This window comes from Macaca nemestrina, chromosome 12 (assembly GCF_043159975.1).
Source record: "Macaca nemestrina isolate mMacNem1 chromosome 12, mMacNem.hap1, whole genome shotgun sequence".
In the NCBI taxonomy this organism is placed as follows: Eukaryota; Metazoa; Chordata; class Mammalia; order Primates; family Cercopithecidae; genus Macaca; species Macaca nemestrina.
This window is the reverse complement of record NC_092136.1, coordinates 38826526-38851401: the sequence shown is the minus strand read 5'-3', so window position 1 is coordinate 38851401 and position 24876 is coordinate 38826526. Positions and strand designations below refer to the sequence as shown.

Sequence of the window (24876 nt, the reverse complement as noted above, 5' to 3'; positions counted from 1 at the left end):
GAAACAAGCAGATCTGCCGCAACTCTCTCCTCCAGCCCCTTTTTCACCTTCCTGAGGCTCTGGAGGCAACCTCCACTGCCTGACATTTGTTCTCTGGTTGCTCCTCCAACTGCCACTTAGGTTCCATGATTAAAATTGAGAGTTGGGTACTGTTCACCAAGTCCTGTAAAAATCACCTCGTCCTGGAGGTAATTTTCATTGAACTCTTAAATAATTCGTTACCCAGAAGGCCACAATATGTGCATACCAGGATATTTCTGAGTCACATAATTCCAAGATTGTACTTGGGCTAAGGAAACAGTATTGTTACTTCCTTCCCAGGTGTGAAAAATGGACTCATGGACCCAGACTTATTGCCTAGTAATTACTGTTCACCACAATAGCAGAATGTAATAATCACTAACACTTAGACTCCTCATGTTTCTAAACTCAGAGAGGTGAAGTGACTTGCTAAAAATCACATGGCTAATGCATTGCAGGGTGGGAACTAGAACTTAGATCTTTTGAAATCCTACCGTCAACTGGTTTATGTGAAACGTGATTTTTTTTCCTGTTCAGAGAGTATAGCTCAGAAGATTTTAGGTTATGAGCAATGAAAGAGTCAGACCTAATCACAGCAGGCAACATAGAAGTTTAAGTATTTCTATAGGTGGGGAGAGGGGAAGGAATCATAGAAATGAATATTCGTTTAGTCAATATCAAGGACGATTTTGGTGTACAGGGCATGAATTCCTAGATAAATATGGAGATATTTATAGGACCTAGGAGAGTTCTGGAAGACTGGGGCCTACTCTTCTATGCTAACGTTTTTCAAAAGATTTTTTAAAAATTCTTTAAGATATTTTAAGCTTTCAAAACATTTTTTAAACTTTTTTTTTTTAACTTTTATAAAAGGTAAAACCAAATACCTCCAGTTCCAAGGAGCTGGAATTGGTTTTACTCACTTCGTAGTTCACTATAAATTGTTAACTGGATGCTTGAATCAGAGCTCAAAAGCCCTTGGTCTGCTTTGTGATGTAGGTTGATCCAGAACTGGTGGTCACGACATAAAATCAAGCGGGGAATCCATGATGCTTCCATACCTCAGTGGGAAAATGATTGGAATCTACAGCCCATGAACCTTCACGGACTGATGGATGAGTACTTAGAAATGGGTAAGGAAAAGAAATCCGCAGGACTATTTGGCCTTCTTGATACTATTTTTCTACTTTACACAAGCTTTGGTTCAACAGAGAAAATTATCTCTTTCCTTTCCAACCCCAAGCATTCTAAAACACATCTACACCTTCATCTCAAGGAGCTAGAGATATTTACTCTTGGCAGATACACGTTTTATTCTCTGAGAGCCATGCATTGACCAGAATGAAAGTTTTTCTCACAGTGGGACACCTATTTTATGAGCAAATATTTTAAGCAAACAAAATAATGCTGAACCAGTTTCTTTTCTTTCTTTTTTTTTTTCTTTTGAGACAGAGTCTTGTTCTGTCAACCAGGCTGGAAGGCAGTGGCACGATCTCGGCTCACTGCAACCTCCACCTCCTGGGTTCAAGCAATTCTCCTGCCTCAGCCTCCTGAGAAGCTGAGATTACAGGTGCACACCACCACGCCCAGCTAATTTTTGCATTTTTTAGTAGAGATGGAGTTTTGCCATGTTGGCCAGGCTGTTCTCAAACTCCTGACCTCAGGTGATCTGCTCACCTCAGCCTCCCACAGTGCTGGGATTGCAGGCGTGAGCCACCATGCCCGGCCAGCTGAACCAGTTTCTATGTTAAGAAACCTACCATTCTACTAACATAAAGCAATAATTATTTTTCACAATAAACCTTTGCACAGACTCAGTCTGAATCTTAACTTCTGAATCTTAACTCCTCCTCCTTCTTCTTCCTCCTCTTCTTTCTCTTTTTCTTTTTCCTTCTCCTTCTCCTTCTTCTTCTTCTTTCTTCTTCTTCCTCCTCCTTCTCCTCCTCCTCTGCTTTGTCCCTATCTTCCCTCTATTTCTTCTTCTTTTTCTCCCTCCTTCATGCTGCATTATATAGAGGTGGAAAGCCCATAGACTTTCAATACATTCAGAACTTAATTTGAATACAGGTTTCAACATTTTCTAGCTATCTACCCTTTAGCAAGTTTAGTTAACATATATGAAATAAAGATGTCCTAACTGTAAAATGAGATAAACATATCTACTTTGTAGGGATGTCGAAAGCATTAAAGGCAATTTAGAAAAAGCAACTAATTTGTCACAAAGGAAGTTTATATTATTAATTTCCTAATGCTCTTCTTTTGCAGTTTTGCAATTTGGTTTTACCACCATCTTTGTTGCGGCTTTTCCTCTAGCCCCTCTTTTGGCTTTGTTAAACAATATCATTGAAATCAGGCTGGATGCATACAAATTTGTCACCCAGTGGCGGAGGCCTCTGCCAGCCCGAGCAACTGACATAGGTAAGATTCAGAAGTTAAATGATTTTTATGTTGCTAACACCAAGAGGTGTGCTATGGTTTGAGTGTGCCCCCAGATTCATATGTTGAAACTTAATTCCCAGTGTCATAGTATTAAGAGGCCTTTAAGAAGTGATTAAGCCAGCCAGGTGTGGTGGCTCACTCCTGTAATCCCAGCACTTTGGGAGGCCGAGGTGGGCAGATCAGCTGAGATCGGGAGTTCGAGACCAGCCTGACCAACATGGAGAAACCCTGTCTCAAATACAAAATTAGTCAGGAGTTCAACACCAGCCTGACCAACATGGAGAAACCTTGTCTCTACTAAAAATACAAAATTAGCTGGGTGTGGTGGCGGATGCCTTTAATACCAGCTACTCGGGAAGCTGAGGCAGGAGAATCATTTAAACACAGGAGGCAGAGGTTGCAGTGAGCCCAGATCGCGCCATTGCACTCCAGCCTGGGCAACAAGAGCAAAATTCCGTCTCAAAACAAAAAAAAAAAAAGAAGTGATTAAGCCATGATCCCTTATGAATGGGATTAGGACTCTTATGAAAAATAGCTTGAGGGAGTGGCTTCATTCTCTTCCACTTCCTCGTGGTGTGAGGACACAGCATTCATCCCTTTTGCTTTCCCACCTTCTGTTATGTGAAGACACAGCGTCTGCCCCCTCTAGAGGATACAGCAGCAAGGTGCCATTTTGGAAACTGGAAGCAAGACCATCTCCAGATATTGAACCTGCTGGTGCATTTATTTAGGGCTTCCTATCCTCCAAAATAGCAAGGAACTTCTGTTCACTGTAAATTACCCAGTCTCAGGTATTTCGTTATAGCAGCACAAAGGGACTAAGACAACATAACTTGGTACTACTTAGCACCATGTGGTTTTCTATTGTGAGGACACCCTTCCAACCATAACAAAACTTAACACTTTTAGTTATGAAAAGAATAAAGGGAACATTAATTTAGTTGAGATTAAGTTTATATTCAATATGCTATTTTGTAAACTTGGTCATAACTAAAACGGATTTCATATATACTTTTCCATACCTTTCCATGTTAATAGACACAGCTCTGCCTCATTCTGGACAATTGCTGCACAGATTTCTATTATATGTGTATAACATTTTTTAAAATATTACTTTAGCCAGAGATGTTTACATTGCTTCAGTACTTTGCTAATATAAACAACACTGAAGTGACCATGTTCTTACATACTTTGCCAGATTATTTCCTCAGTATACATTTCTAGACTGGAGCTCCTGTTCAAAGAGCATGCACATTTAAATTTTTGGTACACAATTTGGCAGCATGTCCTCCAGAGATGTTGTACCAATTTACACTCTCATCTTAAGTACATTTCTCTATTTCTGCAGCAACTCCAAATGTAATAAGGATTTTTGGATTTTTCTATCTTTGAGAATGTGAAGAGGAAAAAATTTATTGTTCTATTTACTAGCATTTTTGTAACTGTGAGATTAAATATATTTGCATTTCTTCTTTGCTAATTGTGTTTATGTTCTTTGGCTATTTGGCCATTATATTTGGTTTGGTTATCTGGCCCTGTATTGGAATACTAATCACACACACACACACGCACACACACACATATATATACACCACATATATATACACATATATATATAAAACTGTGTATAAATATATGTAGATATATATGTATATAACATATATGCTGGTTTTCAATTTATTCACTTTATTTTAGATAAGGTTTCAATTTTTATATATAATCAAATTGACATATTTCCCTTGTTATTATTTTGGACATTCTTAGAAAGGTACTTTAGAACTAAAGATTTTTCACCTATTGTATTTATTGTTGTTTCATTATTTAGTTATGTCTGCTATTCTGTTTTGTTTATTTGCTTGCTGTTTGCTGTCATTTTATTATTTCATTTAAATTGTTGATTCATTTAATTGTTGTTCGTGTAAATTGTTGATTTATCTGGAATATGTTGTTGATAAAATTGAGGTCCAGGGTTTTTTCCCCAATGCCTAATCCATTTTTCCAAGACCGTTCATTAAATAATTCAATTTTTGAACTTATTTTATGTTATCTTACACTAAATTCTCTATAAATTCAATTATATTTATATAATTCACTTTTTCCCATTGTGCTACTTATTACATATACTGCTTTAATAAACTGTAGTTTTTAAATCAAAAGTCCAACTGTATTGGAAAGCAGCTCCACATGTCTCTTTTTTTGGGAGGAGAAATTTTCTGGCTAATACTGCAAGGTTATCCTTTTAATTAATTTTACCCATTTATATATTACATCGTCACCAAAGTCTACGTAAAATATGCTTATCTGTAAAGATTGAATACAATGCAATTTGAGTTCTCATATTTTAAACAACTAAAATTATTGCTGTCCTTTAAATTTGGTGATGTTGTTGATTTCATTATTTAAACAATATAGACACAGGAGGGGAACAACACACACTGGGGCCTGTTTGGGTGGCAGGAGGAGGGAGAGCATCAGCAAAAATAGCTAATGCATGCTGGATTTAATACCTAGATAATGGGTTGATAGATGCAGCAAATCACCATGGTACACGATTACCTATGTAACAAACCTGCACATCCTGCACATATATCCCGGAACTTAAAATAAAATAAAAATAATATAAGCACATTAAAGAAAATCTAGAAAATAAATTTTTAAAAACTTCCATTTCAGCTTTAGTTAGCACTTACTATACCTTCCCATAGATAAGTATTTTCTAAATTACTGGATTTTACTTTGCTCAAGCCAGAGAACACGAAAGTGTATAAAGAAAACAGTTAGTAATCTTTCACCTTTATTTTTCTCTTCTACCTCAAGGAGTCAATGCTATCAATTTGGCGTGTATCCTTTGCCATTGTTTTTCTTGCTTATAGAAATATACAAAAATATATTCGTACACATATGTAGAATTGTGCATTGTTTTTCCTTCATGAACATTCTCCAGCTCAAAACATATTTGTCCAATTTATTTTAATAGAATAGTAATAATTATAATACTAATACATCATAATTTGTATAACCATTTACTTATTTCCCACTATAAGCAGAAATACACATATAGTCATAGCTATAAATATAAATATGTACATAGTTATTATACATGTAGTACATATCACATATTTATATATGTGTTTGCATATAGTGTATCCATAGTATAGGTCCCAATAAGTAGGATTAAAATGTATACATATTTTAATTTTAAGATGTATCAGATTAATTACTAAAAATGTTGTAACAAGTCATACTTCCAGCAACACTGTAAAAGAGTTTCTGTTTCCACAATCCTTAAATAGCACTAGATTTTATAAGACTTCCAAATCTTTGTCAATCTATGGATTTTTAAAAAATCTTATTTTTTGAGTGTCATTTCTCTGAATACTAGTGATTGAAGCTTCTTTTTATCGGTTATTTTAATTCAGAAAGCAAATTGCTCCTTTTATTCTTCATTTTTCTCTAGGTTTATTTTATTAACATTTTAGGATCTTTTCGTATATTAGGCATGTTAACCTTTTTTCAGTTTTTGTAAACCAAATTGTTTCTCCCAAAATGCTTTCTTTTGCCTAAATATTGTGACTTTTGTAAAAATAAGTGTTTAATTTTAATGTACTCAAATATGGTTTGTATCGATTTTTTGGCCTATGATCTCATCAAGTAAACTTTAACATCTTTTTAAACTATTATTTTTAATTACAACTCAATGTAGCACATTATAAAAATTTTGAAATGCTGAGTGTGGGAGGAAGGAAAGTTGGCATGCTACATAATCACTTTTAGTGCTATAGAGCATTTTTTTCCAGGATATTTTTTTCTCATACATATTTTTAAAACTAAGTTTAATCCTACTGAAAACATTAGTTTTGACTATAATTAATAGTATACTACTTCTTTATACTATATAACTTCAAAAGCTTTGTATGTGTATATGTATTTCCATGATGCCAGATTGACCTCCTAGGAAGTAAAAAATGTCTACTAGAAATTTTCAGGTCTGATCACCAGACTAGTTTTGCTTTTCTATATTTTTACTTTAAAAAGACATTTGACAGAGATAAAGACAGCCGGGCGCGGTGGCTCAAACCTGTAATCTCAGCACTTTGGGAGGCTGAGGTGGGCGGATCACGAGGTCAGGAGATCGAGACCATCCTGGCTAACACGGTGAAACCCCGTCTCTACTAAAAAAGACAAAAAAAAAAAAAAAAGTAAACAGGCGTGGTGGCGGGCACCTGTAGTCCCAGCTACTCAGGAGGCTGAAGCAGGAGAATAGCATGAACCCAGGAGGCGGAGCTTGCAGTGAACCAAGATCGCGCCACTGCACTCCAGTCTGGGTGACAGAGCAAGACTCTGTCTCAAAAAAAAAAAAAAAAAAAAAAAAAAAAAAAAGATAAAGACAAACCTCAGAGTGAATGCAGATATTTCACAGTGTGCATAACCATGCATGCAGAACTTTAAGTTTCTTATGTACTATTTTTATTGCCTCAGCAAGGTCTGTAAATTAGACTTTGAAATATCTTGTGCACCTGTGCACCTGTGCCATGTTTCATTGTAGCAGACATGAACCCAGTCCTAATGGCATTTCAATTTTTAAATCTTTCTAGATGAGATCTATCTTCTCTTTGTGGAAAAAGCATATTCAATAGCTATAATGTCTGTATTGAGATAGTATACTAAGAAAGCACAAAGTGGACAGAACTGTGGTCCCAACATAAGTAAAACATTTCCAAAATAAGATTATTTGCAGGCTTTTCATATTTTTCATTTTTGTTCACCATGATTAATCTTTCTCTTATCAGGTATCTGGCTTGGAATTCTCGAAGGAATCGGTATATTGGCTGTGATCACCAATGCATTTGTAATTGCTATTACTTCTGATTACATCCCACGTTTTGTCTACGAATACAAATATGGCCCCTGTGCAAATCATGTAGAACCAAGTGAAAAGTAAGGTTTAAATTTAAACATTCTCCTGATATGTTTTACGTTTGTAATTAAAATGGGATCTGACTGGGAAGTTTTGTTCTATGACCATTTAGGGTGGTGTTTCTTAGCCTTGCATTTATAATGTGTTTATTAGATGAAATGAAGCAAAGTGAAAAGGACAACAGTGTTATTATAGCAAATAATCTTAGAGTCCATCTAATGTTTTTACTTGGAAATGCATCACAAGTATCAAAATAGTAAAAAATGTATTTAGAAGTTACATTCTGTGAATAGAAGTTGTCTTAGAATAACTTCTTATCATCTATATGGTAAGAATGTAATCTTCTTACCATATAGATGTGGAAATTGCAACCTATACTGGCTAATCAAATTGCTGAATGGAGCAGTGCTAGTTTCTGGGGAGAAGCAGAATTTGAAGAAACTGTCAGCTCTGTGACTAGAGATTTTCAAAAGGGATTTACAACTAAGTGTTTCCAGGACGCAAAAAATCCGTCTCCCATGTATTTTCTTTTCAAATTTAAATCCACTCTTTACAAACAGTTTCTCAACTTCTTCTCTGTTGATGTTTTAGATCAGGTAATTCTATCTTTTCATGGAGGTCAGAGGGGCTGTCTTGTACATTGTAGGATGTTTAGCAGCACCCTTGTTACCACCCAGTAGATACCAATAGTAACCTCCATACTCCCAAAGTTGTGACAACCATAATTATCTCTGGGCATTGCCAGATGTCCGCTGAGGGACAAAATCACCCAGTTTAGAACCACTGCTTTAGGTGATACAGGTTTTTTCAACTCTTTCCTTACTGAAATAAAGTACTAAGGGAAAATGTAAGAGAGCATTGGATTTGAGGAACAAAGAGGAGTTGTAGGCACATAACACAGAGCTGTAGCTAGAGATCAGCCTTAGGTGTGGAAGAAGTGACAGGAGAAGCTGCTTCTCCTGCTTCCTGCAGGAGCAGCTTTGGGTGTGCAGCTGATCTGGATGCAGGACACGTGCCACAAGCAGGATGAGCCCTGGAATAGGAGGAAATCCACTGTTAACTGCTGAGGAACGGACGTTTTCTCAGATCAATGAAATATCTTTCTGTATATAAATGTCTCAATTTTTCAGATAGGTGATAAGGGAATGGGTATTTCCTTCATATATTGCATATTTTGGGGTCTTGTCACAGGATTTTAACTTGAAGCCAGACATTTTAGGTTTGAGTTCTAACTTTGCCTTTTAGTGAAAGACACATCATTAATCTGGACCTAGTTGGTTCATAATAAGAAATGTTCGGCCGGGTGCGGTGGCTCAGGCCTCTAACCCCAGCACTTTGAGGGGCCGAGGTGGGCAGATCACAAGGTCAAGAGTTCGAGACCAGCCTGGCCAACATGATGAAATCCCGTCTCTACTAAAAACAAAAATTAGCTGGGTGTGGTGGCAGGTGCCTGTAATCCCAGCTACTTGGGAGACTGAGGTAGGAGAATCGTTTGAACTCGAGAGGCAGAGGTTGCAGTGAGCCGAGATTGTGCCATTGCACTCCAGCCTGGATGACGGGGCGAAACTCTGTCTCAAAAAAAAAAAAAAAAAAACACCCAAAAAAAAGCCCTTATGCTTAAGAAATGGTGTCAGAGATAAGATCTTATGAACTGTAAAGCACTCTCTAAGTGTAAGTGGGATTTTGTATTAGTAGTTTAAAAAACCCTCTTTTTTCTTAATTCAAAATAATCTAGAAGCGGATGTTAAGGATTTAAAACATACAGGCTTGTTAAGGAGCCCTCTTCCATACCATTATTTGCCAGTGTCTTCACTGCCACCTAGTGGCAAATGACAATGAGATTGACTGGGTATCTAGTACTCTACATTCCAGAGCCTGCGTTTCATATAGATAGCCCCCGACATCTTCTCCATATTCATCGGTTAGGAATATAGATTAATTTCAAGCAAAGATGTGGAGGGCTTATGTTACACTGACAGCACACATTCAGAGGAGCACCCTGTTTAATTATTTTCCCTGTATGCTCAGCAGCTACATTGGCATAGATTCATTCAGATTGGAAATTTTCGGAGGGGGCAAAAGGACAAGATGACAGTGGGAGGGGAGGATATTGGCAAGAGAGTAGATGAAATGATAAATTATTGGCTCTAGTATGGACAACGAATGGAGTGAAGCCAGCATAGCTCTGTAATTAAGAATTCAAGGTTTAGAATCAGATAGATGCATGTTTGAATCTAGGTTCCAACAACCGTTGTCCGAGGGCAGTCCTTCTTAACATGTGGTCTGCAGATCTCCTTCAGGGGTCCATGAAGTCAGTGCAATTTTTATAATGAAATTAAGATATAATTTGCCCTTTTCATATATTGACATTTTCTCTAGCGATCCAAAAATATTGGTGAATAAAGTTTCTGGTAGTTTCGCGTAACTAAAGGCAGTGGTACCAAACAGTATTAGTAGTGATTGTGTTCCTCACCATAATTTGGCCAACATAAAAAATTTCAATAAGAAGTTCAGTGTGTCCTCAGTGAAGCAGCAATAATTATTGATTTAATAAAATCTCCACTATTGAATAGATGTCTTTTAAATATTTCATGTGACAAAATAGGAAGTGTGCATAAACCACTTTCTGCTTAATTCCAAAGTGTGATTGATGGTCATCTCAAAGAAAAAAAAAACACTCATGTGATCGTTGGGGTTACAAACTGAGCAAACTTTTTTCCAACATTAAATAATGATTGCCAGACAAACTATGATTATTCAGACTTGGATACTTAGCAGTCTTTTACAGAATGCTCACAACTAGCCTGTCATTTTTAAGAAAATAATTGCTATATTTATTGCCATTGAAAAAGTTCAAGCACTGAAGTGAAAGTTAGAATTTTGGATAAGTTTTATTTACCACTTTGAGCTTAAAAGCTTCCCAATGCTGTTAGATTTTTTTCTGATAAAAATAAATGGCGATATTAACAATCGTGAGTTTTTTCATGGTATGTAGTAAAAATATGTCAACATTTGGAAGAGCTGCATGATTCCAGGAATGAATATTTTCCAAATAACCCATATTTGACGTTACAAAATCATGAATGAATTAAAGACGAATTTAAAACACAAGTTAGACTTAGGGATTTTAATGTAACAGAATAAAAACTTCATTGATATGGTTTAATTCCATATTGCAACTAAATGTTAGAAAGTATCACATGTAGAGCTTTGAGGGAATGTCAATGAAAAATATACACAATTGTTTCAAATACTATTAAAATAGTCTTAATATATGAGACCAGATTTTCTGTTTTTTCTTCGACCAAAACAACATATTGCAATAGATTTTATATAGAACCAGATATGAGAATCTAGCTGTCTTCTGTTAAAACAGGCATTAAAGGGATTTGCAAACATTTAATGTCATTCTCAGTATGTTTTTCTTTTGGAAAATATAGGTATTTTTCTTTAAGAAACAGGTCATTTATATTAATTTACCTTAATATGAATTATTTTTGTTTTTAAATGAAGTAACAGACATTTTCTAAATTTCTCAGCTTTAATTTCGAATATGTTAAAATATCAATGATACATCTTTGTGAAAAAAAGAAAAAAAGCTTCTTCGGATCCTCAATAATTTTTTAAATACAAAGGGGTTCTGAGGCCAAACGTTTTTGAAATTACAGGCCTAGATAAAGTTACTTAATCCCTTTAAACTTCAATTCTTTAATCATTATGATGGAGATAAAATATATATCTTTTAAGGTTGTTGTAAAAATTAATTAATTTTAACAATTCTTTGAACTCACCTAGATCTCTAAGGCATTGGTCATAATAACTCATTCTTGCCCGCCCCCCCTTTCCTTTAATGTCCTCTTTTCCATCCTTAACCATCTTACAAACCAGTTGCCCAACCACCATAACCACTTCCTTGGATACGTAGGTCTTTCCTCCATTCACTTTGTTACGGAAATGCAGAATCACATACTTGGTTCTCCAAACTCTTTGTCTACTTTGCACTGCACTCATGCAGCTGCATGTGAATGAAGGAAAATGAACTACCACACTGACTAGTTTCACTTTAAATTTGTATCACATACTTTGTGTGAACCTGACAAACGTATTTTATTTTCCTAGTTCATTTGCCCATTTACTTTTTTAGAGAAGTTTATCATACTTTCTCCTTGCTCCTCAAGCCTTCTGCACCTCCTTTTTTATTCTTACTCTGACCTGATCTTGCTTCCTACTTAAGAAAAATTGAATCAATTAGAAAAGATCTTCCACAGACATCTATTATCACATCTTCCTACCTACAGTATGTGTCCCATATAGCCTGCCTCCTCCAAGTTCCTAGAAATAGAACCATCTGTGCTCCCATTTTGAAGGCAAAATTCCTCCACTTATGTCCTGGATCTCTTTCTCTTTCTCTGAGACCATCATTCTAGTAATTCACCCCTTTTTCTCATACATTATGTATTTTGCCTCTATTTACTTTTTCACATTAACATTGAAACATGCTTTTATTCTTCTAGTCAGTAAAGTCCTCCTTGTCCCAGCTGCCTTCCAGTTACATCTTTATGTCTTTGCTCCCATTTATCACAAAAACTGCATCCAAAGATCTTTCTCTTCCTATGTTCTCCAATTCCCCTTCTCCTCTTCCCTTTTAAACTCTCTTCAGTAACACATATGCCCCATGGCTCCATCGAGATGTCATGATGACTTTCACATTGTCAAACCCACTTGTCGACTCCAGTTCTCACATCATTTGGCCTCTCAGCAGCATTTGACAATTGATCATTCCCTTCTTAATATACTTTATTCACTTGACTTTCAGAAAGCCACATAATTTTGGTTTTCCTGCTACCCCACCAGCCACACCTAACCAATCATGTCTGCTAGTTCTCCTCATCTCTCAGCTTTAATTTTGGAGTTCCCCAAGGGCTCAATCTATGGACTTACTATCGTCTGTATTTCTGTTTATTTCCTTGACCATCTAATTCAGTTTCATGGATCAATCTACTCTCACACCTGAATTCTAGCCTTGAATATTCCACTATCTACTTGGCATCTCCTCTTACATGTCTAATAAACATCTAAAACTTGCCATGCCCAAATTTAAAGTCCAAATTTCACCCAGTCCTGCTTCACGTTTGGTCTTCCCCATCTCAGTTAACATCAATTTCATATTTATAGTGGCTCAGGCCATGATCCTTGGTAATCAGCCTTGAATACTTTTTTTTTTCACGCCCCACACAATCCACTGGGAAACATGTTGACCCTGCTTTCTAAACATCTCCCGTTCATACCACTTCCACTGCCACCACCTAGCGCAAGACACTATCATCTCTCACCTGGATCCTTGAATAATCTTACTTAAAACTTAAGTTCATTCATGTGATTCATGTGCTCAAAACAAAGTAGTGTCTTCTTATTTCACTCTAAGAGCCAGAATCCTCCCTACATTCATACAAAGTGAGCTTCTTCTCGGAACTCATTTTCCAACACTATTTCCCTCCCTCCCTTTGTTTCCACCACCGCTGCCCTCTCACAGTCCCCAGTACATGCCAAGGACTCTGCTTTTTCTGCTTGAAACTGCCCATCCCCAGATACCCTCATGGCTGCCTCTCTCAACTCCTAATCTTTCCTCATGTTACCTTCTTAACAAAGTCTACCCTAAGGACTCTATGTGAAATTTTAACCCCCTAATTCCAATTTCCCTTAGCCTAATCTATTATGTTGTGTGGTAGTCAAAGGTTTTCATTACTTTCTTTAAGAACATCCAATTTCTCCAGCACCATTTGTTGAAAAGACAATTATTTCACCAAGGATGGCAGGGCCATTCTTGTCATAAATCAGGTGAATGTGTATTTGTGGATCAGTTTTTGAACTATCTCCTCTTCACTGGCCTATTGCCTTTCCTTGTATGAAGATCACGGTGTCTTAATTACTGTAGCTTTACAGTAAGTCAATATTACGTGCTGTAATCTTCTGTACATTTTCTTCTTCAACACTGATGTTGCTAATATAGATTCTTGACATTTACATATAAACTTTAGATTCAATTTATCAGTTACCATTTTTTAAAAATTTGAGAGAATTGACATTTTAACAACCAGTCTTTAAACATGCTGACTCCATTTACTTAAGTGTTTATTGAATTCTCTGAGACATGTGGTTTGTTTGTTTGTTTTTAGATGCCAGCGTAGAGGTCCTATATGGCATTTTTAGATTTATACCCAGATATTTGGTATTTGTAATGTCACTATAAGTAGTATTCATTTAAATTTTATTTTCTTTTGTTTGCTGCTGAAATATTTTTTCTATATTGACCTTGTATCTATCTAGTGACCTTGCTAAATTCACTCATTAATGCAAATGGGTTTTAGATTATTTTATATTTCCTATATACATAACTATGCATATGTGAATAAAGTCATATTTATATATTGTTTCTTTGTGTTAATTCCAGTTAAGTGTTTGTCTTCTCACTGACTTCAGGAGAAAGTGTTCAACATATGTGATATTAGCTATATGTATTTATGTAGACATTCTTCATCAGATTAAGATCCTACCAGATTTTTGGTTTGTTGAGTAGTGTTTATTGTATCTCCAGTTGAATTTTATGAAACATTTATTTATTAATATAATCGTATGGTTTTCTTTTTGTTCTATTAATGTAGTGAGTTCCACTGAGCGATTTTATATGATAGAAAAAACCTCGTATTGAGAGAATTAGCTCCACTTGGTCATGAGATTCATTTATGGCCTATGGACAACTCAAACTTATCTTTCGGCCTTCCGCTGCCTCAAAACTTTTGAGAAGCTGTTAGTGGCAGGCCCCCTCCTTCTTGCAGTAGGACTTGTAGAGGCCTTTTTCTCTTAAGTGCTGTGACACTCTCGAAGATTTCATTCTGCCTTTTGAAAACCAAATTCACTCCCACCTCCAGCTTTCCAGGCTGCCCAAGAACTTAGCAAATATCTCATGAGAAAAACATCCAGGCATATGGGGCGTCTGTACCTTCCAATCTGTCACACCAGCCCCATGCCGTTGGTAAAACTCATTGGTTTCTATTGCCCTTGGTACAGACTCTAATGTAAGAGTGTACCTTAATTTAAATACCAGGAAATCAGGGTTAACAACAACAACAAAAAAAAGCTACTGCACAGTTGAACTGAGCCTAATTCTTAGTATTCACCCAGATTTGGCAAATGAATGCCTCCAGGAAAGGGAAAGAATAGGTGATTGCCAATTTCCCTAGGAAGGACTTTTCTCTCTCTGGAACATTCATTCATCTAGTTCTTGTTTCCATACATCTTCATTGTCTTTAAAAACTGGATTTTTGTTACTGTAGGAATGCTGACTTAACAATATCCCGTCTGGAAGAATTACTTCATTTTTATTTTCATAGCACCTACTGCATTTTAACATTCAATACAATTTACTTATTAATTATGTTTATTGTGTGCGTATCTCTCCCCTCTCCCACCCTACTAGAATGTAAGCTGCACAAGGATAGGGGTTTTTGCCTGTTCTGTTCACTGTTAAGTACCAAGCATCGAGAATTTTTCCAACAAATCATAGGTCTTGAATAAATATATATGTTGAATAAGTTAAGTAAAGAATAAGCAATGTTTATTAACTACTTAATTATAATTGAACAGTATTATGTGCATGCATATTTATAAAACATATTTTATAGAGTTTTAATACATAGAAAGTAATTATCAGAATGTCTAGTGTGTGGAAACTACTTAATAAACATAAACCAGATGAAAAGGCAATATAGGAATTATTGGGAGAAAATGGCAGGGCAGGAATCTGTCTCATTAAGGTACAATTATGAAAGTTAGGGAATGGAATAAAAGAGCTTAGTTGCTAAAAGTTTATCGTTAGAATGGAAAGAATAATACATTTATAAAATCCTGGCATTTGTAATACATTAATTAGGCTAGAAATGTATGAATCTTTGAATCACATGATATTTTTCTTTTCTCCCAGTTGCTTAAAGGGATATGTCAACAATAGCCTATCCTTCTTTGACCTGAGTGAGCTTGGCATGGGAAAATCTGGTTATTGCAGGTACTTATAATAGTTTCTTTCCTGCTTGCTTTCACCATTCCATGTATTCCCCACTGCATGTTAATGAGCACATTTAAACTGTTATTTTGGCATTTGGGCAAATCAAGAAAATTTGGGCCTCCACTGTTTGATCTCTATTTGTCATTCTCTTTGTTTTTGTGGATTTCAGGTACAGAGACTACAGAGGCCCCCCTTGGAGTTCCAAGCCCTATGAGTTTACTTTACAATACTGGCATATTCTTGCTGCTAGATTGGCCTTCATTATTGTATTTGAGGTTAGTCACAAGCTGAGTTGAAAATGACTATGGATAAATGCTCTTCTAAATGATTTATCATCTGCCTCTTCGAAATCAGTTCCTCACAGACTTCCACAAAAACACTTAAGTAGGTCCCGTAAAAGGCTTTAATACAATGAAAGCATTATTACAAGTACAGAAAAGCAAGCGCTGAATAATGTAAGAGTGTACATTAATTTAAATACCAGGAAATCAGGGTTAAAAAAAAAAAAGCTACTGCACAGTTGAGCTGAAAACTTTTGAGCCTCCTACTTTTGAGTCTTTTAGTAACCAAGTTTAAAAAGGAAAGGATGATTTTCATCATCTGATAAAGGAATCCATATCGATTCATTGGGGTGGAAAAAACTGATTTTCTGAACAATCAATTCCAATTACAGTTGATCACTTACATGTTTGTATAAGGAACACTGGATGATTCAATAAATTGTGCTTGAGAACATTTTATTTAAAAATGCAGAGACTTTGATTATCAGATCCATACAATAATATCTGATTGTAATCCTGTGAAGAAATTTGGCAGAAGCTATTGTATTATTGCCTCATTTAGCATATCATTATTTCAATACAGTGAAGAATTTAGCACTGGGATATATTGAGTATATACTCTCTGAGGTACCACTAAGGTCAATAAAAAGACTTTAAATGCATCTGTTTTACATGGGCACACCAATTTATTCAGAGAAAAGGTAGCCATATCTAAGACTTTTGGAACAAATATTTTTAAAGGTAATATACCTTTCAACTGATCTCCAAAAAGTACTTCAAATTTTGTAGTGAAATATCCTTCATCTTTAAAATAAAATGCTTACCCCTAAGGGTATCATCCGGGACTGAAATTCTATTACTTAACGACTTTGCACCTGTATACATATCTCTAATGAAGTGAGAGTGTCTAACATAAGAGTTAAGGCATATTTCCAATCCAGTGATTAAAAAAACTTCTATTGTGTTTTTATTTACACTTCTTCTCCCATCTTATTTTGGAGCTCAAATGAACAAAGTTAATAAAATGCATGGATTCAAAGCAAACTGTCATCATTGATCCATGTAATTTCCTCACTATTTTTCTCTTCTTCTTTCACCGTTGCTAATTCCATTACCCACCCATTCCAAAAACATCCCCTCCCTTTTCATCTGTATAAATTCTCCCATATATTTACTTGCATATGTGTTTGTTTACAAAAAAAATACATAGTGTTAATTTTAGTGTTCCTTTTCAAAATTACTTCAATGGTATTGTTTCATGAAACTTATTTTGTGCCTTACCCATTTTATTGTTTTTAGATATATAGAGAGCTAGCCATGAGATTGATTCACATTTAGAACATTTTTTCTGTCTTCTATATGATATTTCGTCAAATTTATTAATCCTTTGTCAGATGGATAGTTTGGAAATATTTTCTCAACTCTATCAGTTGTCTGTTCTGTAGATTTTTTTTATTTGCCATGCAGGAACTTTTTAGCTTGATGTGATCTCATTTGTCTATTTTTGTTTTTATTGCCCATGCTTTTGAGGACTTACCCCAAAAAAATCTCTGCCCAGGTCTATGTCCTAAAGCATTTCCCCAGTGTTTTTCTTCTAGTGGTTTCATAGTTTTGGACTTACACCTGTCTTTAATCCATTTTGATTTTATTTTTGAATTTGGTAAGAGATAGGGTTCTGTTTTCATTCTTCTGTACATAGATATCCAATTTTCCCTCCACCATTTATTGAAGAGACTATCTTTTATTGTATTAAATATTTTCCCCTTAGAGTGCCATTTAGAATGAGTTGAATAAACTTTTTAATTATAAAATAATTCTGCATTAAATTCCACTAGTCAGTGTTATTAAAATTATACTAACTTGGCCAGGTGTAGTGGCTCACGCCTGTAATCCCAGAACTTTGGGAGGCCAAGGCAGGCGGATCACCTGAGGTCAGGAGTTCGAAGCAGCCTGACCAACATGGAGAAACCCCGTCTCTACTAAAAATACAAAATTAGCCAGGTGCAGTGGTGCATGCCTGTAATCCCAGCTACTCAGGAGGTTGAGGCAGGAGAATCACTTGAACCCGGGAGGCGGAAGTTGTGATGAGTCGAGATCATGGCTTTGCACTCTAGCCTGGCCAGCAAGTGTGAAACTCCATCTAAAAAAAAAAAAAAAGAAAAGAAAGGTATACTAAATTATTTTTTCCTCAGGAACTTGAAGCATATCCCTCCTTACTAATTTAATTATAGCAAAGGTTTTGAATTTTATTCCTATACCCTTAAGGCCCATTCCTGGATATTTCTGTGAATATCAAATATTTTATCAAGAAAGAACTTCTGATTATTTGCTTTTATATGGAAAAATATAACCTGCCTTACTATGATCTACTCTACAGTACAGTTTCTTGGGACACATATAATAAGCCCAGTTAAAGTACCTTGAATTCTTTTCCATGTAGACTATTATCTACTAAGAATCCATTAGGAACGTGTTATTTTCCACAGATTATGCTAACTCTATTAGTATCATATTTTTTCCTTTCTGAGAAATTGAAAGATCTACTCTTCTTCCTGGGAAAAACAGGATGCATTTATAATAACAGGAGGTAATATTTAAGCAGGGCTCACGCTATGACAAGCAATCCCTGAGCCATATATATACACACACACACACACACACACACAAATATATATATACATATATGGTATGTGTGTATTTATATATACACACACACACATTCATTTAATACTTATGCCAACCTTTAAGAGGTATTACTATTATCACCATTTTAGGGATATGACACAGAATATAGGTGATTTGCCTGAGGTTAAATAGCTGATAAGTGTAGGATTCAGATTCAAGCAGCCTCATTCAACATGTATACTTCTAACCACAGACACACTGCCTTTGAGTTTTATTCCTGCTTTTTTTAAAATGCATTACTTTTGTCAGTTCATTTTTCAAAATATTGACCAGGCGCAGTGGCTCCCAACTGTAATCCCAGCACTTTGGGAGGCCAAGGTGGGAGGATAACTTGAGCTCAGGAGCTTGAGGCCAGTCTGGGCAACATGGTAAGACCTTGTATCTACAAAATTTTTTTTAAAAAATTATCCAGGTGTAGTGGCAGGCAACTGTGTTCCTAGCTACTTGGGAGTCTGAGGCAGGAGGATCGCTTAAGCCTAGGAGATGGAGGCTGCAGTCAGCTGTGTATATACCACTGCACTCCAACCTGGGCAAAAGAATGAGATGCTGTCTCAAAGAAGTAATAATAAAAGTAATATGTTTTTCATCATAGAACAATTATATAATAAAGGTAAAATATTTAAAGCAGCTATGGTGATATGTGAACTTAATAGACATGAAAAATGCATTTTCTGAGTTTGAGTCTAATGCTAGCATAACAGGCAGATTGCATTCTATGTGGTTTACATGATATGTGTTATGATCTATTGGACATGGGTTCTCCCTGGATATGATCTTTCTCATCTGTGTATAACAATTCATGTCATAATAATATTTCATAATATGTAAAGATTTTATAGGTATGAATTTAGGATTTACTTGGTGCTTATAAAGTGATATCAACATGTTACAGCAAAAAGAGGAAGTAATTTTTTGTTTTGTCCTGATACTTATGTGAAGAAGGCAACAGTAGTGTTTTCAATATAATTTTTGAAGGTATTAATATTCTAGATGGTACATACTAAGTTCTGATGCTTGATTCAAGCCAAATGCAACATTGTTCATTGTTGTACTTTTTTATAATTAACATTTCAGAATCTTTGAAAACTGTACTTTTCACATTTAAATTTGCAGCACCTTGTTTTTGGGATAAAGTCATTCATCGCATACCTGATTCCAGATGTACCAAAGGGTCTACATGACCGAATACGACGGGAGAAGTACTTAGTTCAAGAAATGATGTATGAGGCTGAACTGGAACATTTGCAACAACAGCGGAGAAAAAGTGGTCAGCCTGTTCACCATGAATGGCCTTAGTTGACACCTGTTACCCAGTAGGGGTGATAACAGTAATGGGAAGAAATGATGGCAACTTTGAATGCTAGGTGGAATCTAGGAGGAAGGCATGCTTGGCAAACCACGTGTATAATACGCTACTTGGAAATGTATCACCGCCATATTTGGGATTTGAAATATCCAGGCTTGTAGGGAAGAAAACAATGACTTGATGACCTTAAAAAGGGTTAGATTGACATTGCAGGAAGCCAGGATGTCATTCTCAGAACCAGTCTCAGGGAGTTGTATGCTTGGAGACCTCTGCCTTCCATCAACTGCAGTGTAATGAGAAAGAGGCTGGTGAGGTTTTCAAAGACAGATTTCCATGTAAATGTTCACAAGCCAGGCATGGCTTAAAGTATCAAGCAGTCTTCACCCACATACTAATTTGACTTTGGAAAGTATGATTGAGTCCAGGTACTTATAAGAAATGACTTAAACAAATTCTTGCCTTGGCTGCCAGAACTCCACATCCCTTCAGTTTACAGGTTGGTAGTAATTGCCCTTGTCTCTTGCTGAGATTATGGTTCTGTGCCACAGGGGATTTATGCTGCTTTACATTGACTATGCAGTTGAAGAGTTGTACATCACCTTTAGTAGTCAAACCAAAAATCCAAGATTCCAAAAAGAACGGCATTCATTGAAATAATATTCCATTGCATTGGCTACTTCAAGTCTGTTTTATCCCTGGCAGAGCCAGTTGCACTGCAATTTTTTGTATTAACTGCCAATAAAGCCACATACTTATAAAATATGAATGGCTATTCTTACATAGTTTAGGACACAACTAATCCATACTTTATTGTGGAAGGCTGTTTTATAGTATATTTAATTTTTTCTCTATGATTTATTACAACTCTCATGGAATATTAACTTGAAATGCTGTACATACGTTGGTTTTCCTTGTCCCTTTGCACCTTGATGGTATGTAGTATATGTTGTGGTTTATGCAGCTCTGACACCAGTTTTTACTATTGTAATATGTTTATTTAGGAAAACTGAGGCCAGATGCTCTGCAACACTTAAGCTTTTTCAACAATGTGCACTCTTACTCATGAACTAATGAAAGTAATGCATGAATATAAATCTATATTATTTGTTTAAAAAAGCAAAACCTTTATTTGTGTTTTAGTTTCTTTTTTCATCACTGAAGGGAGTTTTATGTTATTATTTCTTTGATAGTTTTGATTTGGTTTATTTTTAACAACTCTCTAGAAACAAAGTCAAATTAATCACAAAAGACATAATTTTGCTTTGTTGTGGAATTTCTATTTCACCGTCAACTCTGTATCTATGAGTATGTCTGTTCCACATACAGATGAGGCAGGAGTGATGGTGCACTCAAGAAAGTTCAGAGGAGGCATAAGTTGTGGAGGTTGGAAAGGAAGAAAGAGAAGAGCTGAAGTAAATGTATGGTAGAAATTAAGACGTTTCCTTGCAAAACAAGGAAATCACACATATGCACAACTACATATTTATGGTTACTATGATTATTATTATTTTTCCAATCAAGCAAAGCACCATTATTTCTAATATTTAAAAGACCAGATCAAACACAATGGAAATAAAGCTACTACGTATATATGCTAGTGTTTCTCTAGTACGATTATGTTTCTCTTACTAGAAAACTATTTTCTAAATATTAACACTGAAAATGTTTTGTTAGCTTTTCCTTCTTTCTCTCCAGAAGAAAAGGGGATAGATGATAGCTGTTTCATTGTTTGTTTTTGTCAAGCATATTCACTTTCCTCCTTGTCCTCTGATTCTGAGCAAGGGAAAGGGCCTTAGACTCTGAACTTCCCTCACGTGCCCTTGTTATGTGAGACTTCCATTCAGATTCCAGAGAGGTTCTCACGCTCCCCGTCCTTATTTGTAGCAGTTGTAGCAACTAATTCTACTAAGTACAAGGGAGTTTTACACTCCTCCATTTTTATATCCTCTGCATTTATTTTGCTTTGTTAGGTACATGTAAATACATGCCTGAGTATAAATACTCTCTCTACCTATTAATAACATCAACCAACATCTTTTCCAAGTTAGGGTCACAGAACAGCAACATTTGTCTGAGAGTAGTATAAGGAATAATGATAGCTGTATCCTTGAGAAGTATTTCCTTTCCGTGTTTTTATATAGTCCTGTTAGGGTTTAAAACCATATTGATCAACTAGAAAGAAAAATATGAAAAGAGAAAAATATTTTAATTTAAAAATTGTAACACATTGGTTTATAAAATGCCTTCTCTGATACTTTCGAAACAGATGTGAAAAAGAGAAAAAAAAAATTGTCTGAAATGTTTATTTTGCGAAAAAGTGCAATAGAATCTAGTTATGCCTTCATCATTGTTGACAGTAAATACTGACAGCCCCTTGCAGTGTGTTAGTTTTAGATCACTCTGTTTTAGTTGAGAGAAATGTTTTATATCATGGTTTTTATATGAATACAAATTACTTCTCAAAGATTTATAGCACACGCTATTCTCAGGAATTCTGTATTACATGAATGCTGCTTATATATTTTCATATTCTAACTTGTCTTTTCAAGCGAATAACTAATATATATGTGCATGCAGTCTGCCTTGACAAGTTGTTCCAAGATGAAGAGCTTTCACTGTACAATGTGTGGAAAATCACTGTAGATCATGCCTGAAATAGTTTGTAATTGTCTGAGTCTGTGCACGTACTTTTAGATAAAATGCTGCTGAGTGACTGCATGATGAGATACAACTTCTGAATGCTGCACATTCCTCCAAAATGATTCTTAGCACAATCTATTGTATGATGGAATGAATAGAAAACTTTTTCACTCAATAAATCATTATTTGATATGGTATTTTCCCTATAATTTGCATGTTAAATTTAATTCTGCTTGCTTTTTAAATATTGAATTGAAATCTGTTGTGTATGGGGAAGGGGTGTTGTTCATTCTTTACTCTGCAAGGCGAGTTCCTTATTCTTGCAGGCCATTACCATACTCTAAAAAAGGTTTGACTCTCTTCTGATAAGATCATTGTTTTCCTCAAGGTGCTTGCACATTATAAAGTGCTGGTGGGGAATCACACCTGTCTAATGCTTTGTATTTAGACACAGATAAGAGAAGAAGCTCTTGATTAGTTCTTGTGAGGGTTAACAATAGTGTCATCACACATAAGCCCTTTCTCTTTTTCACATTTATGCTGGCTCCATCAATCACCATCAAAATCTCTTTAGGACAGGAATTTTTGCACAGATACAGTGCATGCTAAGGAGGGAGGACATGCAGGAGCACCACAGCCAACTGTCAAAAAGAGGCTACCAATTTGCCCTTTTTTTTTTTTTTTTTTAATGATGGTCAAAATGGAAAATCCAGGTGGCCTGCAGAGTTGCTTAACTGATATGGCTTGATTGACTATCCTGTCAAGTGGGGGCAAGTTAACATAAGCCCAGGGTATGTGTGTTGTGTGGGGGTGTGCACACACACACTTGCATCTTGCCATCTTTTGTATAAGAATCAGTGAGCATTTACTATCTTTGAAAAATGCCCAACTCAGTCCTACTATGGTGACCAGATATTTCCACTCCATTTCCCCCGAAAATCACGGTATTAAAATGGACTTTGGGTATAGTTCTAGGTTTCATCCAAGGAATCAGTTAACATCTTACCTCATTCCTGCTATTCTTACTGGCTCAGAGAGAACCTTTTAGGAGTGACCTGAACAACCCAGTTTCTGATGAAAAGCCAAACATTTCCCTACAGGCATTTCTATTCCAAATGAAATACGACAACAATACATAGTCCAAAGGGGATATTAATTGGGCTTTAGCTTGAATCATTGATCAGCCCAGGCCTCTGCTAGCTAGGATTGATACCTTTGTAACAGTGATAAGTTACCTTCAATTGAATTTGCCATCTGGCTTCATTTGAAAAAACACACCCATGATCACATTTGATGGCTTTTTTGTTTTCTAGAGAAGACAAATGTTACCCTCACTGCATCCTAGCCACATCACACGTTAAGATGTCTTTTTTAGGAAAGTAAAATGAAACAGGTTGGTAGAGAAAAGTTTCATATTTGGGACCAGTTCTAATATCTGCTACTATCAATGTCTACCCTCAAAGAGAAACCTATAAGTAAGTCCAATTTTACTGCTTTGTGACTGTATGTGTGCTTCTGCAAAATTCTCTCTAGAAAAAGCCTCCGTTCACATGCAGCCAGCCCAAAGTAGAAGTCTTCGTTACACTAGACAGTCAGTTATATGGGCTTTGCTTTACATCTTTCCCTAAGAAGGAAATAAATGAGATTTTCTGGTATAGACCTTCATTGACATCCTCAGTGTTTTTTCCATCTTAATTCTCTCTACGTGGTTAAAGTGACGTCTCTGCCCTCTTTGTTTTTCACAAAGTAACATTTCTTATATTATTAGTTGAAAAACAAAACTTTATGAAATCTATTTAGATACTCCTCAAAAAATAATTGTCATGTAGGTGGCTAGCCCCATGTGCTACTCAGAATGCCTCAGTACCATTACAATTATTTTGAATTGCATGTTGATATATGAAATTCAACCCTACCAGTAAAGTCTTCAGGCAAAATTAAGTATCTTTCCAACAAGTAATATGAACAGACTTTTCCATTGATCTTTACCCAGCGTATTTTTCTCTCTCTGGTGAGAAAAGAGAGATTGGGTGGCAGAAAAACCGGATGGCAAAGATAATTGTGGAAGCAATGTTTTGAAAATGATAAAGACAATTTAGAGTCTTTTCTACCCATGCAAAAATGTCTAGTTTACAGATCCTACTTCAGTGTCTGCTGTGCACACGCCCTGCCTTCTTTCTGGCTGAAAAACCACAATGTAGTTCATCTGTTAACACTCAGAAGAAATGAAGATTTTTTTTTTGTTGACTATGTTATGATTTATGAAGCTAAATCTAGTAAGCCTAGATTTTGGTGACAACTCTAACCAAAGAATAAACAGCCTCATTTTCAGTGTTAAACATGAAAATACACTTAAAAAGATACACAATTTTAAGGTTATACAATTTTATCTTCCTAACATATACATCCATTGGCCTCTATATTGTATTTTTCAAGTAGGAAAGAGCTATTAGAATTCTATAATTGAAAAAAGAATTTGGGGACGGCCAGAAGAGACAACAGTGGATTTCTCCATTTTTATTCT

General features: G+C 35.8%; 1 protein-coding gene across 2 annotated transcripts in view; it reads left to right on the top strand.

The window, feature by feature from the left end:
* The window catches only part of LOC105463297 (anoctamin 3), a 485486-nt gene extending 462937 nt beyond the window's left edge, over positions 1–22549 (top strand). For both annotated transcript variants that reach the window (XM_071074951.1, XM_071074952.1), the window contains 6 exons: positions 1021–1154; positions 2287–2439; positions 7251–7398; positions 15360–15440; positions 15610–15715; positions 19520–22549. In XM_071074951.1, the coding sequence (XP_070931052.1) occupies positions 1021–1154; positions 2287–2439; positions 7251–7398; positions 15360–15440; positions 15610–15715; positions 19520–19702 (805 nt within the window). In that variant the 3' untranslated portion in view covers positions 19703–22549. The remainder of the gene's footprint in view (positions 1–1020; positions 1155–2286; positions 2440–7250; positions 7399–15359; positions 15441–15609; positions 15716–19519) is intronic.
* Positions 22550–24876: the final 2327 nt, after the last annotated feature.